The 16,207-nt window shown below is 36.9% G+C and overlaps 2 protein-coding genes across 4 annotated transcripts; both read right to left on the reverse strand.

The window, feature by feature from the left end:
• Nucleotides 1-2,609: 2,609 nt before the first annotated feature.
• LOC120280316 (zinc finger CCCH domain-containing protein 27) lies at nucleotides 2,610-10,229 on the reverse strand. Of its 3 annotated transcripts, none has more exons than XM_039287108.1 (9): nucleotides 9,960-10,229; nucleotides 9,431-9,549; nucleotides 6,924-7,873; nucleotides 5,047-6,264; nucleotides 4,495-4,627; nucleotides 4,292-4,404; nucleotides 3,249-3,813; nucleotides 3,027-3,062; nucleotides 2,610-2,936 (listed from the first exon to the last, which is right to left on the reverse strand). In XM_039287108.1, exons 1-7 carry the CDS (start codon nucleotides 10,025-10,027, stop codon nucleotides 3,280-3,282), a joined length of 3,135 nt encoding a protein of 1,044 aa, XP_039143042.1. In that variant the 5' UTR covers nucleotides 10,028-10,229; the 3' UTR covers nucleotides 2,610-2,936; nucleotides 3,027-3,062; nucleotides 3,249-3,279. The 3 variants fall into 3 exon arrangements, with proteins under 3 accessions (XP_039143042.1, XP_039143040.1, XP_039143041.1); XM_039287106.1 differs by having other exon boundaries at nucleotides 4,465-4,627; XM_039287107.1 differs by having other exon boundaries at nucleotides 2,610-2,953; nucleotides 4,465-4,627.
• A 1,140-nt stretch (nucleotides 10,230-11,369) lies between these two features.
• LOC120280317 (mediator of RNA polymerase II transcription subunit 15) lies at nucleotides 11,370-14,765 on the reverse strand. Its single transcript, XM_039287109.1, has 3 exons — nucleotides 14,372-14,765; nucleotides 13,103-13,381; nucleotides 11,370-12,669 (listed from the first exon to the last, which is right to left on the reverse strand). The coding sequence occupies exons 1-3, from the start codon at nucleotides 14,639-14,641 to the stop codon at nucleotides 11,560-11,562; spliced, it is 1,659 nt and encodes a 552-aa protein (XP_039143043.1). The 5' UTR covers nucleotides 14,642-14,765; the 3' UTR covers nucleotides 11,370-11,559.
• Between the last annotated feature and the right edge of the window lie 1,442 nt (nucleotides 14,766-16,207).

The raw sequence follows: 16,207 nt of genomic DNA on the forward strand, positions 1-16,207 counted from the left end.
TGCAAATACAATGTAAAGGGGTGGGGGAGAGTTTCTGGCTTCCAGAGATGGGATCATGGGAAGTGGGGAAAAGAAGGTGATGAGGGATAAAATAATGAGCCATTAAAACCTTTCTCTTATTTCTTTTTCTCTATTCAAGTATTGAGGTGTGGTCCATATAAGAATAATAAATTTAAAATTAATTAGAAGTGGGACAGTGAAAGTGAAGAATTGATTTTTTAACATCCAAATAAATGTGGTGATGATTTTGGGCATCGGTAATCAAAGAGTTGAAGTGGTACTAGTACTAATGAGTAATACATATGGGAAGATGATAAGGCCCACAGGGATCTTCCAATAGTCCTGGGGAGGTATGTTTGTCCGTTATAATCAATGAGGAAGGGAGGCTTAAAGCTTTAATTTTGGTCTTTATGAAGAAGAATTAAAAGGGCAAACAGCGGTTGTGATTTTTATTAATGGTTGATTGATTGATGGCTTTACATTACATTACATTACATTACATAAATGGTTGAGAGAAGAGGGTAGCAGGTAACCATGCAAATGGAAGTGGAAATGGAAATGGAAATGGAAATGGAAATGGATATGGTGGTGGTGGTGCATCCAGCGCCAATGATGTTTGTTTTGATTGATTATTTCCACTCTCCAATGTGGTTGCCATGGTTTTGGTTGTCTATGTACCCCACCCACCGCCGCATTCTACGGCTAACACTGCAGCATAACAGAATAAGGAAGGACCTTTAATTTTATTTATATATATATATAGGAAACAAGTAAGAAAGATCAAAGTTTAGTGTAAAAATTTTTTTTAAAAAAAAAAGAATAATTGAAGAATAATAAGGATAAGAAGGCCCTTCCAAGATGGTGCAGAGAAGCATCACCTAACAATGTAGCATAGATGATAAATGCACGTCCTTAACCTGACCATGCAGCAGCCAGACAGACAATAGTTGAAGATTTGACACACAGAGTTGACATTAATCATGTGTGTGTGTTTGTAACTTTGTGTGTAATAAAACTCTATAAAGTTCACTGGGATCATTCATTGGCTCCAACCAAGTTTTTGAACTCACAAATATTCATATATTTCAAAACAATTACAATCATCAAGAAATGATTATATAGATATGTATATAAACATATATGAGGACAGATGAATGAATCTTTGGAGAAGGTTCAAAATGACAAAACTGGTGATGATTGGAAGCCAAAAGTCTGGGAACCCAAATCTGGTGGATTCCCAAACTAGTGCTAAGGATCTGTGGACCTCTTAAGAGAATCTGTTCACAATCTTTCAGAATCAAGTGGATCCACCACTTGATATGGACCACTTCACACACACACACACACACTTTCTCTCTCTCTCTCTCTCTCTCCATACAAATTTTCAACATCAAATTCTAAAGGAACTTAATTAAATTAAAACTCTGATCTATCAATCTCTCTCAATGAAAAACCAATATAAACAATTGATAATTGTGGTAATATCAGTCTTAGAGTCTCCCAGTGTCAATGTCGCCACTGAGGAAGCTGACCAGGCGATTGTGAGTGAATAGAGCAACCAAGTGGAAATATGCCTTCTTTTTCTCCATGCGAAAAATAGATATAGCTACTAATAGTGGTAGCAGCTACTCCTACTCTTATCTTTAAACCATTAAAAAAAAAAAAGGGGGGGGGGAATTAGAAGAAGAATAAAGCATGATGATCTAGAGACTCAAGGACCACACTAGGACAGAAGACTGCTGTTGATAAATGAAAGCATCTTTCTTTACTTCCAAAACAACCATAACAAACAAACAATTTTAACCTAACTCCCAACCACCCAAAACCAAAATATAGTCCCTCAAGAATCTCTAACACTGAAAAGAGATGGCACGCATGCTTCGCATAAGCGGTGGAAATTTCTCAACCACACTACAAACAATGGCACAATCAAAATTGGGATTCGCCATTCAATTGACGGATAACATGGATACCACCTAAGTAATGAGAACAACAAACCAGATAACCGTTCTTTTTATCAGAACAAAAAACTTTTTAACCTTCAACAACAACAACAACAACAACAACAACAGGAAAGAGCAGAAGAACAGATACATATCAACAATAATATTCAGTCACTAGCATAAAAAAGAAAGCCATTTGCTGGACCTCACTTGAAGCTTAAGCAAGGACTTTTAATCATCTGAAATGCAGAAATTATCAGAAAGAATATAATACATGTGTAAACTTAGCATTAAAAAAAAAAAACAAAGAACCATAATTCCAGATCCATGATGAAGCTTAACATCTTATGCTGCGGTCTTTTGCTTTTACCTCATTTCACTTGCAATTCAATTTCCTTTCAACCGTCCTTTTTCCTTCCTCCTATGTTCTTACTGTCTTTTAGCACTTTTCTACTATCAACCCACTGTTTTTCCCCTCCTATCTTTCACTTCTCCAAATCATTCTTGCCCCCATTTATTCTTCCAGCCGAAGAATCCTTTTCTTTATTTTTTTTTTATTTTTTTTTCTTGTTCTTGCACATTCTCTTTTTTCTTTCCCCTCCTTATTTATCCCTATGCAAATAACCTCCAAAATGAAAAATAGGTAATGGGCAAACTACCAACATATCATCGAAACACACTTCAAAAAGTATTTTACATTTGCCAAATTATAAAGAGTGAGATTAGTCCCCAACAACAAAATGTATCAAGAAAACAAAGACAAGAATGCACATACAAATTCCTGACAGTTAATTACATTAATAACATCAAATGCATGGGCAAGAAGAGCTGACAACTAACTCAAGTTTCTTTTTCTTTTCTATTCATCTATTTTCCTTGAAAAGCAGTTTGTTTTACCTGAGATGGTACCCAAACTAAATTTACAAAATCAGCAATTTGAGGAATTCATCAAACTGCACAGGTTATTACACCCTTGGAAACCCAGTCTTCCACCTGAGAAAAGGATACAACTGTATGTGATAGTTATTAAGCACCCAGGGAAGTATGAGCCAAATTTATGTGCAGCATCAAAGAATCACTTACCACCAGAGGCTGGTCCAAAAGTAGCAAGAGCACAACCTGCAATCAAATAAAACTACATTAGAGACTCGAACAACAAAAGAAGCTTCAATCAGAAACAAAGTATACTAGCCAAATGATAAGCACCCATGAAGGCTGCCATTAATATATATATATATATATATTTTTTTAAGATATGAAATGAAATTCAATCTTTTACTTGTTCATGTTAGAGAAGCATCATACCTTGTCGCATCAAACTGAAATCAACTCCTTCTTAAGCCATAGAGACATGAGTTTCTGAGGGCCTCTTCTCAGGTGATAAGGTAGCAGGACCAGACTCGGTAGTTGTTAAAGGCCCTTCAAGCAAAGTTTCAGGAAGATGATTTGTGTGGTCAACATCCATTGAAGATTCTTCAGTTCTTATAGCCGCTGCTGCTGCTTCACCAGAATCATTAGACGCCTGGTTCTCTATGCTTGGTGACAGTGGCCTTGATGTCATGGACTCAACTCTAATACTGATATTTGAACCTCCCTCAGCAGTAGAATGAGGAACACTTTCAGGGGCTTTGTTGAATTCATCACTTGAATGATGGTTCTCTTCCAGCCACTTGACCTGTAGATTGTGGCCTTGCCAATGGTTAGCAACCAGAAATGCTTCCTCAGCAGACTTGCATGTTGAAAAAGTTATCCGGGCAGAACAATTTAAAGGCATTTCCAAGCCTGCATCAGGTGTGTTGCCTTCCGGTTCCTCAATAACAACAGAAGAAAGATCACTGAAAGATGAAAAATGCTCTTTCAAAGCGTCAACCTGTGAATTGAAGGTAACAAAGATATTTGAGAAAATTGTGAAAAGACTGATGCAATTTTTAGCAAAATTATTGCAATGATGAAAAACATTTAAGCAAAGGACAACCATTTGAATTGACCGATAATTTTGGCATTTAAAAAAATTAAATTTAAGAAAAACCGCATGTCAGTTTGATCTATCTCATTCATTACAGAAATTTACATTGTTGGCCACATCTTAATGGCACTATCACTGCAATAAACCATGACGGCATCATTTACACTTCATGACATTGTAAACTTAGTTAAACATATCATTGAATGTTTCTAGCGCCATTTGGCATGAGGAGAATATAGAAATTCAGAAAAAATCATTTTTGAAATAGAAATTCAGTAAATAGAGCTCAATTAAAATAAATGTATCAACCCATTCTTACATATTAAATTGTGCATGGCATAATTTTGTCCTAAGTGTAAGAAAAGTGGCAGGAAAAACTTACATTTGCAAGACCTGGAGGTAGAGGAGTGAGAATTACAAATGAGGTGCGATGAGTATCCAACTTCGAAATTTTTGATAACCCTGCTGATGCACAATCCATCTGTCTCGCATTCCCTGGAGACAGCAGCAAGGATGTCAAAATTGCAGTTGAAATAGGCAGAACAAGGATCTCACCTATATTGTCCTTTTTCAAAACATTCTCACCATCTTGGCTTGGCAAAGTAGATAAATTTGTGATGTTGGAAGGAACGGTTTTGGTAGCATCAACATTCTTGTCGACCTTTTGCCTTTTCCCAGCCTGCTCTGGGGAAACTTCCACTTTGTTAACTGAAACAGCCTGCAGACAGTGACAAAAGTTGTTTAACATCCTAAATAAGCCCTAGAGCTTAAAGAAGTTAACCATTGCCTTCAAACTTGTATGGTCTGAATGGCAGCACCATCAGGAGTAACACAAGCAGTTTGTTAGAAAAGATATAATACTTTAAAGAGATAAACAACAAATCATATCATTCGAGTTGACCAAATTGGTAATGGTACATACAATTTCTAGACTGATAACATCAAATTCCAGGGAAAAATCAATAAATGGTAGCAAGCATTTCAAGTGATAAAGGAATAGTCTAAGTGATGAGAGTCCAACAGCTATCCCTGATGTCCTTAAAATATTGGGTCAAAAGGAGAGCGTCTAAAATTCACCAGAATAACTATTCAAGTAATCATGTCTTTAACTGCATAATTACAAACAGACAGCCTTACTTGTTTCTCAAGCTTATTCAGCTGGCGCCAGAAATCATTGCGTTTTTGGGCCAAAAGCTCCTGTTTCTTACGGATTTCCTCCTTCAGATGCTCCAAGGTCTCCAGCTTCTTTTGAACTGGAGGTGCTGCTTTGGAATAATTTGTATGGACATTTTTCTGAGGACCAGCAACCGGCATCAACATTTCACTGGCAGAGGCAGTGCTCCCCTTCTGAGCTGCAGGCACGCTAGTTGCTGGCTGTGAAGAAACAGATGGCACGAGCACATCGTGAAGTTGCTGGGCCTTATTGGTAGCATTTGTTTGAACTTCATCAGGAATGCTATCACGATTGGCCCACCAAAGTTTAATAAAGCGATTACCCATGACAGCATCAGGTGCCTTAAGGGCAGCTTCTGCCTCCTCTCTTTTGGAAAATTGTACAAAAGCCTTCTCACTGTTCAGTGGAATATAAATGTCAACCACCATACCGAACTTTTGAAAGTGTGAAAGCAATGCATCTCTTCTGTTGTTCTTTAAAGGTATTCCATTTACATAGAGAGTTCGTGAAGCTCTCTGAGCTGCCTTTGGATGATTACGGCCAAAATCTTTGCTGGGTCTTGGGACAAATTGAGCAGCTGTCTCTTTTATTACTGTCCCCTCAGTAGCAGCATCTTTTCCTCCACTGGGGGCAGGTGTACTGGATTTCGCCTTCTCATGCAGAGTCCCCATCTCTTTTCCAGGATAACCTGTTGCACTCCCGCTGTCATCCATTTTGTTTCCAGTTTCTGACTTGGTACCAGATCCAATCCGGCCCCAGATAGATGTGCCCCGAGAACCTACATCTCCACTTAAGTTTTTTACAGGACATCCTCCTTCATTGTTGTCAATAAATTTTTGATTCTGTTGATTCGAAGTATCACAATCCAGAAAAGCCCCATCCTCAATGTTTGGTGAAGTAAACCCCAAAAGAGCACTCGAACTTCCAGGACGATCATTGTTCCATAAAGGTTGATCAGGATCATACACATCTGCCTCAGCACCACTAGGAGCAGATGGAACTCCATTAATATGTAGCACATCATCTCCCACTCCAGATTTGTTACTTTTACCAGGGAGAGCCTTGTTGTTCACCAAAAGACTAGAGGATGCATTAACAGTCGGTAAAGATCCTTTTCCAGACTGGAGCCCAAGTGCATGTGCACTTGGAATTGAAACAGGAAGATTGAACTGAGAAAGGCTCTGAAAATATTGTACAAAGACATTCAATCAACAGAACAAGAAAGGAGACATGATAATCCATGTCATCATAAGATCAAAGCAACAAACTAGTGACATATTAGCAACAAAATACATGCACGCCACTTGCAAAATAAGTTTCATTGTAAGGAAAATTTAAATTTCCAAATTCTATTAGAATGAAAATGCAAAATAATGCACACAAGAAGGAAATATCAGATCACCAGCACAAACAAGGCAAGAAGAAAGATCCAAATGCTACACAATAAGGTTCACATTGATGCTGGCAAAACATATTTGGATAGAAACAGGAAAAGGCACATATCCCCCAACAAAAGCAGCAAGGCAAGCTCAGATCTAAATTGAAGAAAAAAGGCCATTCACTGCAAATGCCCCTTAAATTTTCAGAACCGGAAGTCAATTTATTTTCTTTCCCTACCATCAATTGTGCAACTAAAACAAAAAAAGAACATGCTTCATATGTTATCCAAAAAAAATTGATTGTCAATAATTACACAGGTAAACCAAAGAATTGAACCTATACTTGATCCACAGCATTTTGAGTCAGATAATTGCTATTTATCTTATACATAAGATAAATGGTTTAAGTTGGCATAAAAACAACATAAAATTTTATCTGCAAGCAACAGGAGATGACAAACCTGAACATCTTCTACAACAATGCGGTTGACACCATGTTCCATTGGGCACATATCACCTCTTAGGCAAAATCCCCGTTCCTCAAAGTCTCTACAACGCTGGCGTGCCATTCCAAGATTCAGAGGAGGTGTGATAGGCGGCTGAAGGCTACCTTGCAAACTAAGTGGGTGAAGTGGATCCAAAATCCCAGTGGACATACCAGGAATCATTCCAAATGAGCTCCATGATGGACTTTGACCACTAGCAGCACTTGCTAACCCAGTTCCCATAAAAATATGAGGATGTGTGTGACCATGTGATGCCATTTTGGATGCAAAGTCAAGTGTTTCAAGAGGGTTGAATCTGGAGTCATGCTGATTCCAAGGTACTGCACTCCTTCCTCTTCCCCTGATATTTGGAGGACGGCCAGCTGATGCAGATAAATCAAAACGGCTAAGATCAGGACGATGGCTCAATCTTGATCTCGAACCTGAATCAAATGAAGCCCTCATTGGTGGCATCAGTCCCGAGTTCTGATTGTCAAACTTTGAAGAGAAATCCCTATCAAGAGAAGGATTACGTCCTTTCTGAATGGAACTTGAGTGAGGATCAGTCTCCGCAAAAAGACGTCCATTTTCATTAGGTTTGTGGCACATTCTATTTGGCCTCCTTAATGATAGCTCTCCAGCATCATTGTCAAGAGAATTAGGCCTGGCCTCTCGACGGCGATGCTTATGGTTGCGATCATCATCGTCATCATCATCAGTGACTTCTATGTCATCAGGGTCACTTGCTGATTCTGAACTAGAAGTATTCTGTTCTCCCTGTGATGAATGTTTGACTTGAAGGTTATCAACTCTACCAGGGGATCTAGATGGTTCTGATTTCTTCATACTATCAACTCGCTCACCAGATCTTGTGATTGAACCATCTTCCAAAGCTTGAAACAACTTTGTGATAAAAGAATTTGTACCTTCCAACATAAAAAGTAAGATCATCAAGAATAAAACGAGAAAGGGAAGAAAAAGATCAGTGTAGAATCTGCAGGCATCAGCCCATCATAGAGATAACCCAACGTGGATGCCAAATGTGGTTATCATAAATTTATTACAATGATGATAAAGAAAATGCTAGCATGACCTTAAAAAATAGAAAAATAAATAAAAATGAAAAAAGAGAAAAAGAAAGAAAGAGAGGAAGAAAATGAAAACCATATATGTCACTTTTCCATGAATGATTCTCTTTCTTTTTTTTATTTTCATGCACAATACATAAGCATCCGGAAGTGGAAAAAAAAATCTAGGTTAGCATATTCTAAGTTGTATGTAAAACATCAGCTCTCCAGGTGGAGATCAATGCCTCTGAGCCATCACTAATTACATGCCATAAATAGAAGCCTATATAAGGTTGTGATGGAAAATCAAATGAAAACAGAATAATAAAGGGATGCTCCCTCATTGAGACAGTAATAATCATGGCAAGTAATCTATGTCATGTTGCGGTGAATAATCCAAACAACTATGTGATTTAAAACACAAATTGATATATTGATTTCTGTCTATGCAATCAATACAGGACAACAACATTACATTAGAAAACATTTAAATGACTCCCCGTATTAAATAGTGAAACAACAAATAAAGATCACTGGTTTTAGATAGCGGCAGCCAGATCTTTGCCAATTCAAATTTAATTACAAGACAGTCTAAAGAAAGAAGAAGCTATAAACTGAACATGCCAGATACTTACATAAAAAGAAAAGAATCCTGTATGTTAGCATAAGCATTAGATTTCTAATATATTTGCTTTTGGATAAACATAATGTTCAGAATTCTAAGCAAATGACAAAATTCTCCGATATGGGTCACAAACCCACCTTGCAAAACAATAAAAGCCATTAAGAAGCTTATAATGCATTTGGGCAAGAATGGACATGCTTGGACCTAAAATTCCAACCAAGCTATCTATGCTAAAAAGTCAAAACAACAAGTAAAGATCATTGGTTTAAGACAATGATTGCAAGATCTACGTCGATTCTAATTTTATCAGACGACAGTCCATATACAGAAGAAGCTATTGACTGAACATGGCAAATATGAGAAAAGGAAAATGTACAAGTAGCACAAGCATAAGATTTCAAAGTTATTTTCTTTTGGAAAGACATAATGATTCAGAATTTTCAGTAAACCACAAAATTCTCTATGATATTGATCAACAAACATGCCTTTAAAACAATATAAGTCATAAAGAAGAATATAATGCACAAGGCAAGAATACACATACTTGGCCAAGCAATCTATGCTACATAGTACGCAACAAACAAAGATCATTGGTTTAAGATAACGACAGTGAGATCTTCATTAGTTAAAATTTCATCACACAACAATCTTTAGACAAAAGAAGCAATTAACTGAGCACACCAATTACAAATATAAGGAGAAAAGGAGCATGTACAAATAGCACAAGCATTAGATGTAAAACAGTAAAAGACGGAAGAAGCCGATAATACAAGAGGCAAGAATGAACATACTCGGCCCCAGAAATTCAACCAAGCTATCAGCGCACAGCTTCTGCAGTTCCTTTTTGGGCTTGTCATTCCTCAGCAATGCCACCACATACTCAGCCAGAATAACAGGATCAGCCTTAGTTCTATCAAAAGGAAAAACAAATAATCACCAGAAGAACATTACCAATACCCAAATTTCAATATATCCACGAATAGAAAACATACTAAAGTAAGAAACAAACCAGCAACCAAGAATTCTACAATAGTACTAATCACATAAACTCTAGCTTTCTATAGCCATTTAAGCTCAGAGAAACTGGTATCTGATTAGGTTTTCAACCCATCAAACAACTTGAGAGGAAAAAAAAAAGGCAGGGTGGGAACTAGGATTCTCAGCTCTTCAATAGAGAAATCAAGCAATAAGAATGCGAATCTATAATGAAATCTAGGGTTTATTGCAGAACCGCAACCAATTCAGCCAAACACCATCGAACATTTCGCGATAGAAAAGAGAGAAAAAAAAAAAGCAATTAAGGATTTCCGAGGGACTCACAGAGGTCCGAGATGATTGGTGAGGTAATCGGCAACCAAGCTCTCATCGAATCTCATATCGCCCGGCATTCGGCTCCTTATCGGCCGGGCGGAAAACCCTAGAAACGAAATCGAGAGGCAAACCCTAAGCGGCCATGAGCGACATGGAAAAGAAGAGGCTGGGTGGCACAACCGTAATAACAGCGCATGGAGGGGGGCTTTACGGTGCCGTCGTCCTCATGGCTTATGGTTCGGTGGGAGAGAGCCTAAGAAAGAGAAAGAAAAAGAGGAGCAAAACGAAGTAGAAGGAGAAAATTGGAAATATATATATATATAAATTAATAGGAACATAAAATAGAGTAATAAGTACCCTCAGCAAGAACAACGGAGGAATATATATATTTATTTATTTATTTATTTATTTTGAGATATAAAAAAGTAAAATATACATTTAAATTACTTATTACAAATTTGTTGTTATATGGTCTGTATTTAAATTTTAATAATTAAGGTTAATTTTAGATTTTGGATTGGGACTTAATTCCATGGCATGGATGTAAATATGATTTATAATACTTTATAATTTTTATTTCTGTTTTAATTATATTTTATAAAATAAATGATATGTGTTAGCTTTAATTTTGAAGAGCTCATTTGTTATTTAATTGAATAGCTCGAGTGAACTAAGTTATATACTAATCATTTGATTATTTATTAGCCTATATTATTTTCATTTATATTCTTCTTATTAGTGAAATGTTGTGCTTGAAGCTTATTTTTTAAGTGAAAATTAATATATTTTTATTAATACCAATGTTTTTTATAAGATCAAATATCAAACTTCTTTTTAAAAAGAAAATGCAAACAACGACCCTAATAAGAAAGCTTTTATTATATATATTGTGTGGACTAAATATGTTATTCTCCATTGTAATTTCTGGAATAATTATGAATTTCAGAGTTTATCTTAGATTTCCCTGATTGCTTAAGTTGAAGTGTGTAATGCTTGTTTCTTTTCCCATACCCAAGTCTGTGGATTAATGGACTAAATGTAAAGTATTATGAATAAGCATAAATTAAGGAACATTTTGTTTTCAATTTAAAAAAAAAAATTATTATTATTTTTTAATCAATCGTGCTTCTCCCTCACATTGGAAAACTCATGCTTACTAACTTTGAAAGCTCTTTGAAATAGCAAATAAATTTGGACAAAAAGACATTACTTCAATAAAACAGTAGTAAACTTACTAACTTTAATTGATATTAATTTAGAACAGAGCAGATAATATCAGTAGTAGCACATAGAATTATCAGAAACTCAATTCATATCATCCTGAGACCTGTTAACAAGCAAATGGCAGTGCAACTAGAGTTTCACAAGAGCAAAAACAGGGATTTATGAACATCAATAGTGTCTGCTATTATTCCAATATCAGAGCAAGAGAAACACAAGGCTCCTGTGTATCCAATTGAATATGAAACAGTAGATACTTAGTCCAACTCATCACCACATAAAGAGATTAAGCATGCACATGGAAAGAAATCAAGTCTCAACAAATTACAAATGAAAGATGAAAGATGATTGTCATTATACACATATCCGATGAGGCTAGCAAACAGTATTACCGCCCAAACCATCCTTTTTGAGGTTGAATCTCTCCATCATTCATAAGTTTATCCAGAACCACATTCAGATCGACTGACTGACCGTTCTCAGTCAGTTTCCGCACTGTTGCACGCACCAGATCTCTTGAGAAGCCCATGCTTGAAACCTTGTCCACAACATCATCAAGCGGCACTCTATTCCCTGTGGAGCCTCCAGAACTACTAGACCCAGCTGGCTGTGCTTGAGGTAATAGCTGGGCCGTTGGCAGGCGTGAATAGTTGCTCCCACCAGATGAAGGGGCAGAGGATGAGAATGGAGAAGGTTTCATTGCCGAACTGTAGTGTGAAGGGGAACCACTATAAGGGTATGAATCAGAGAAGCCAGATCCCATAGAGGAACCATAGCCAGAAGGGAAAGGTAACTGTCCAGAGCTTGGGCGACTCACAGGTGGTTCAAACATAGAAGGGTTAGGTCCATAGAATTGTTGGGAAGGAGGTGGGCCGCTTTGTGGTAGGGATGGAGGAGGTTGGCGGATACTTGCGGGGTAGGCTTGTGAGGGTGGTGGCATATATGGAGCAGAATCTCCAGGTTGATGAGGCAATGGAGGTTGTAGTTGCAATGAAGGGTTAACAGGTTGTGATGGTTGGGCTCCCTGAGAATATTGTGAAAGCTGAGGTGGTGATTGGTATTGCTGTGGTGGCACCTGCTGGGGCTGGTGAGATGAAACTTGATAGTGTTGGGGTGTTGTCTCTGTTTGTTGTGCTGGTGACGGGTAATAGGGGTCCTGTGGCAAGGATGGAAGGGGTACCTGGGACGGAGGTAACTGAGAAACATATTGTCCACTAGGTGGGAATTGTTGTTGAGGGGGTGGTGGAGGGGCATTAGGAGCAACTGGAGCAGGAAGCGGAGGTGGTGCAGGAAGTGGAGGTGGTGGAGCAACAACTGGAGGTTGTTGTGGTTGTTGTACGGGTTGCTGTGGCAGAGCTGGTTGTTGTTGCTGAGACTCCACATGTCCAGATTTTCGAGGTTCAGCACTTTCTCCCTTGGAGGCTTGCAGTTTTGCTAGATGCAGCTGAGCTTCTGCAATCTCCTGTTTGTCACGCAGAACCTGCACACTGTTTTGTACCTGCAAGTGTGACAAAACAATTTGTTCAGAAAATGAGCTAATGTTTTCAGGTATGCATATCATCAACGGATGGAGAGGAGAATATTTCAACATTCTGCAGTAAGAAATTTGCTTCATTGATGGTTAATATTCAAGGTGACTGAAACATTAACTATAACAAATTATTCTTCAGGAGTGGCTGCGCATATAAAAAGAAAAATGAACTAACAATCACCTTCTTAAAATGAAACCAATACATCTCACATGGCCATTAGTCTGTGGCCTAAGCGTTTGGGGAAGATGATGCAAAATATAACTAAATGGAGACCTTGCTACAGTATAGATATATCAGTGCCCAAAAGTGTACAGCCAGAATAACTTACCCAATATTAGAAGTTCAAGAAAGCATGAGTCAAAATGCCAATGGCCATGAACAACATCAAACGATACATACCTCTCTCAGAATATTCTCCAGTTGTCTTAGCTTTCCATCAGTGCTTCCATTACTATTCCCAATTGATTCCTTCAGTTCATCAACAGAACACTCAAGGTTACGAGTTCTACTCTCAAGCTGTGACACTCTTGAACTTAGAGCTTCCAAAGCATGAAGCAGATTATCAGCATACTTCTTGACTGTACGATCAATTTCTGCTACTATGTCCACGTCATAACTGCCCTTCTCTTTTTCATGACTAACTTTAGATAATTCATGAGGCTCTAAAACAGCAGAATACTGCATGGATGAAGAGAAAAGTCATTAGTTGGATATCAAAATGAACATAGAATAAAGATTGCAAGCACTATCACCATAGAGCAAATTTTACAACAAGAAACTGATAACAATCTTACAGATGAATCCTCTAGCTAGAGAGGCTTCTTTTCCTTGAAATTCATCTTGCAGTGGTACAAACAAGCACTTAAAAGGAAAAGGTAGCCTTACTTATATTTTCAAAAGGTACATAAGATACTCCAATGGTTGCCTGAACTAAACAAGAGAAAAATTATCATGCACCTTATAGCCAGCAATTGATATTTCATGTTTCATAAGTCACACTGAGGGGACAAAAAAATAGTATAAGTAGGTCCTCATAATATCCCCACAGTGAAAGCAAACAACAAGAGATGAAGAAACCATTACCCTCTGCATATGAAATATGAATACATGAACAATTAATTATCAGTATGAAACAAAAGGAACTATTCAAGCACTTATAAAGCATCAGTGACATATAGCGCATTCTATTAAATGGCTAATTAGAATGTCAACATGCATATATGCTAATCAAGCAAATTTTAGGAAATAATTGCACAACAATTGCTATATTATATGTGTAGGATGAGCTAACTTTTGGTTCTCCTTGTCTCTAAACTCTAAGGTCACCAATTGGTCATGCACAAAGACACCAGCATTGTCCTAATTTTCCATAACTACAAAGACATACAACTTCAAATAACATAGCTTCAAGAAAACAACCAACCATTCAGGTTCAAAGCGAAACAAACATCAAAATTATAATTCGTCGAACAAAACTAATCAATCCACAATCATCAAAATCATAACATCGATTACATCAAACACATAGAAAACCGCAAGAAGAAAATCAACATCAAGCAAGCGTCATCAAGCATGCAATTTGAAGCAAATGGTCAAGTTACTCGAGTTATTCAATCTGGATCACTATAAAAACCAAATCGCATAAAGGAATTGATACAAAGCCCATACTTTGAGACTCGCGGAGGCCAACTTGGAATCAGCAGAGCCCCAAGACGGCCGCCCCCGGTCAGTACCACCACTGCTGTTCAAAGGCGGCGAGGATCCGACTGTGCGGATGGGCTGGAAGTCATAGCTGGGGACGATTTCCTCCTTTTTCATAACACCGCCTCCATCGATCTGATTGTCCTCCGGCGAGCTCATCAGATCGAGGAGCTCCCCGCCGCTCTGCGATCCCGAAAGCCCCATGATCTGCTTGTCCATAAAGTGCGAGGAATTCATCGATAAGCCAAGATCCAAAGAAACCCTAGGGTTTGGGAATCGAAAACTCGATCGAAAAAAAGTTGGATTTTTGGGGATGTTTGAGATCTCTCTCTCTCTCTCTCTCTCTCGATGGAGGATACGATGTGATGAGAAACATAGGGGGAGCTCGTTGGAATTGGCGGTGTGGTGTGACCTGTGGAGAACGATAAGATAAACCTGTTCCCACTGTTCTACGGTTTAGATCTATATCACCTGGGTCTTATGCAACTGATGCACGGCTGTTGATCAGGGATACTGGTTAATGAATAGTAACTAACTTGTGTCTGTAGGTGTACCTCACTGGAAGTAGACCGGGATAGACTTGGAAAAGAAGAACGCTTATTTATTTGGCGCAATTAAATCCTCGCCAAAAATAGTAAATTGCGGGAATATAATATCTATAAATTTCCTAATTAATATGTTTTTTTTTTAAATACTATTTTTTCATATAGTTTGTTGTTTGAGTGAATAAATTATAATTCTTGTAATGGTTGAGAAACCTGTATTATCTTCTTTCTTCTTTTTTAAAATGGATAAATCACATATATTATTGCATTTTTTTCATAAAATGTTTTATCTATTTCTAAAAAGTGACATATTAAATTTTAGATCTCTTAATTACAATTTTCATGTGATTGAAAATTTTATTTTTATTTATTTTATTATTTATGAATTATGATTGTTAATCTTCTTTCGGATAGCTTTTTATTTATTTATTTTGAATTTTTAAATTTTGTTTGGTTGGGAGATAAGTACTATCCCCGATATAAATAACTTAGAAAACATTTTAAATATATTTTTATAAAAATTCTCATTTTTAAATAAATATATTTCATGATTATTTTTTTAAACATTTAATATTAATTAAATTTTATTGTTTAAAAAATAATCTTAATTTTTTTAGATTTTATCAAATATTAATTGAGACATGGTTTTCTCAATTCAAATAAAAAATTTTAAAAAATTGATAAATTACATTCATTAATATGAAAGAAAATTACATCGGAAATATGGAGAACAAAAATATACATAGTCTATTAGCAACATAGATACAACATAAGCAAAGTTTTTTTTAAAAAAAAAACCACTTCCCCGGTGCCTCCATGGAAGAATATAGGAGCAAGCATTTTCTTGGAATGGCATTAGCTAAGTCTGACATTATGATTAGCGGGAACCAAGGTTTTATTAATGGCTTTTTTGGATCTCTTGTATCAGTTTTACGGAACCCATAAATTTAAAACTACTCTTTAACAAAATTGATCAAGCCAGCTTGATAATTTCTACTTTGGAGTGGTAGACATCCAAAGCAAAAATATATAAGTAACTCTAAAATGATTATTATTAGTGGGAGAGATGTTCGAACATTCCACTCTAACTAGATATTTCACATAATGATTCTGGTCAGAATATCTAATGTTTCTTTGAGTAGGCTGCAATGTTTAAAAGTTTCCAAAAAACCTCTTGTATGGAGGGGAGATAACAGATTTTTTTTTTTTCTTTCCTAATTCAATATTTGAAAAATATTTTCTTAACTTATATTTTGGC

The sequence above is a fragment of the Dioscorea cayenensis genome, chromosome 17 (genome assembly GCF_009730915.1).
Source record: "Dioscorea cayenensis subsp. rotundata cultivar TDr96_F1 chromosome 17, TDr96_F1_v2_PseudoChromosome.rev07_lg8_w22 25.fasta, whole genome shotgun sequence".
Taxonomy (NCBI): domain Eukaryota; kingdom Viridiplantae; phylum Streptophyta; class Magnoliopsida; order Dioscoreales; family Dioscoreaceae; genus Dioscorea; species Dioscorea cayenensis.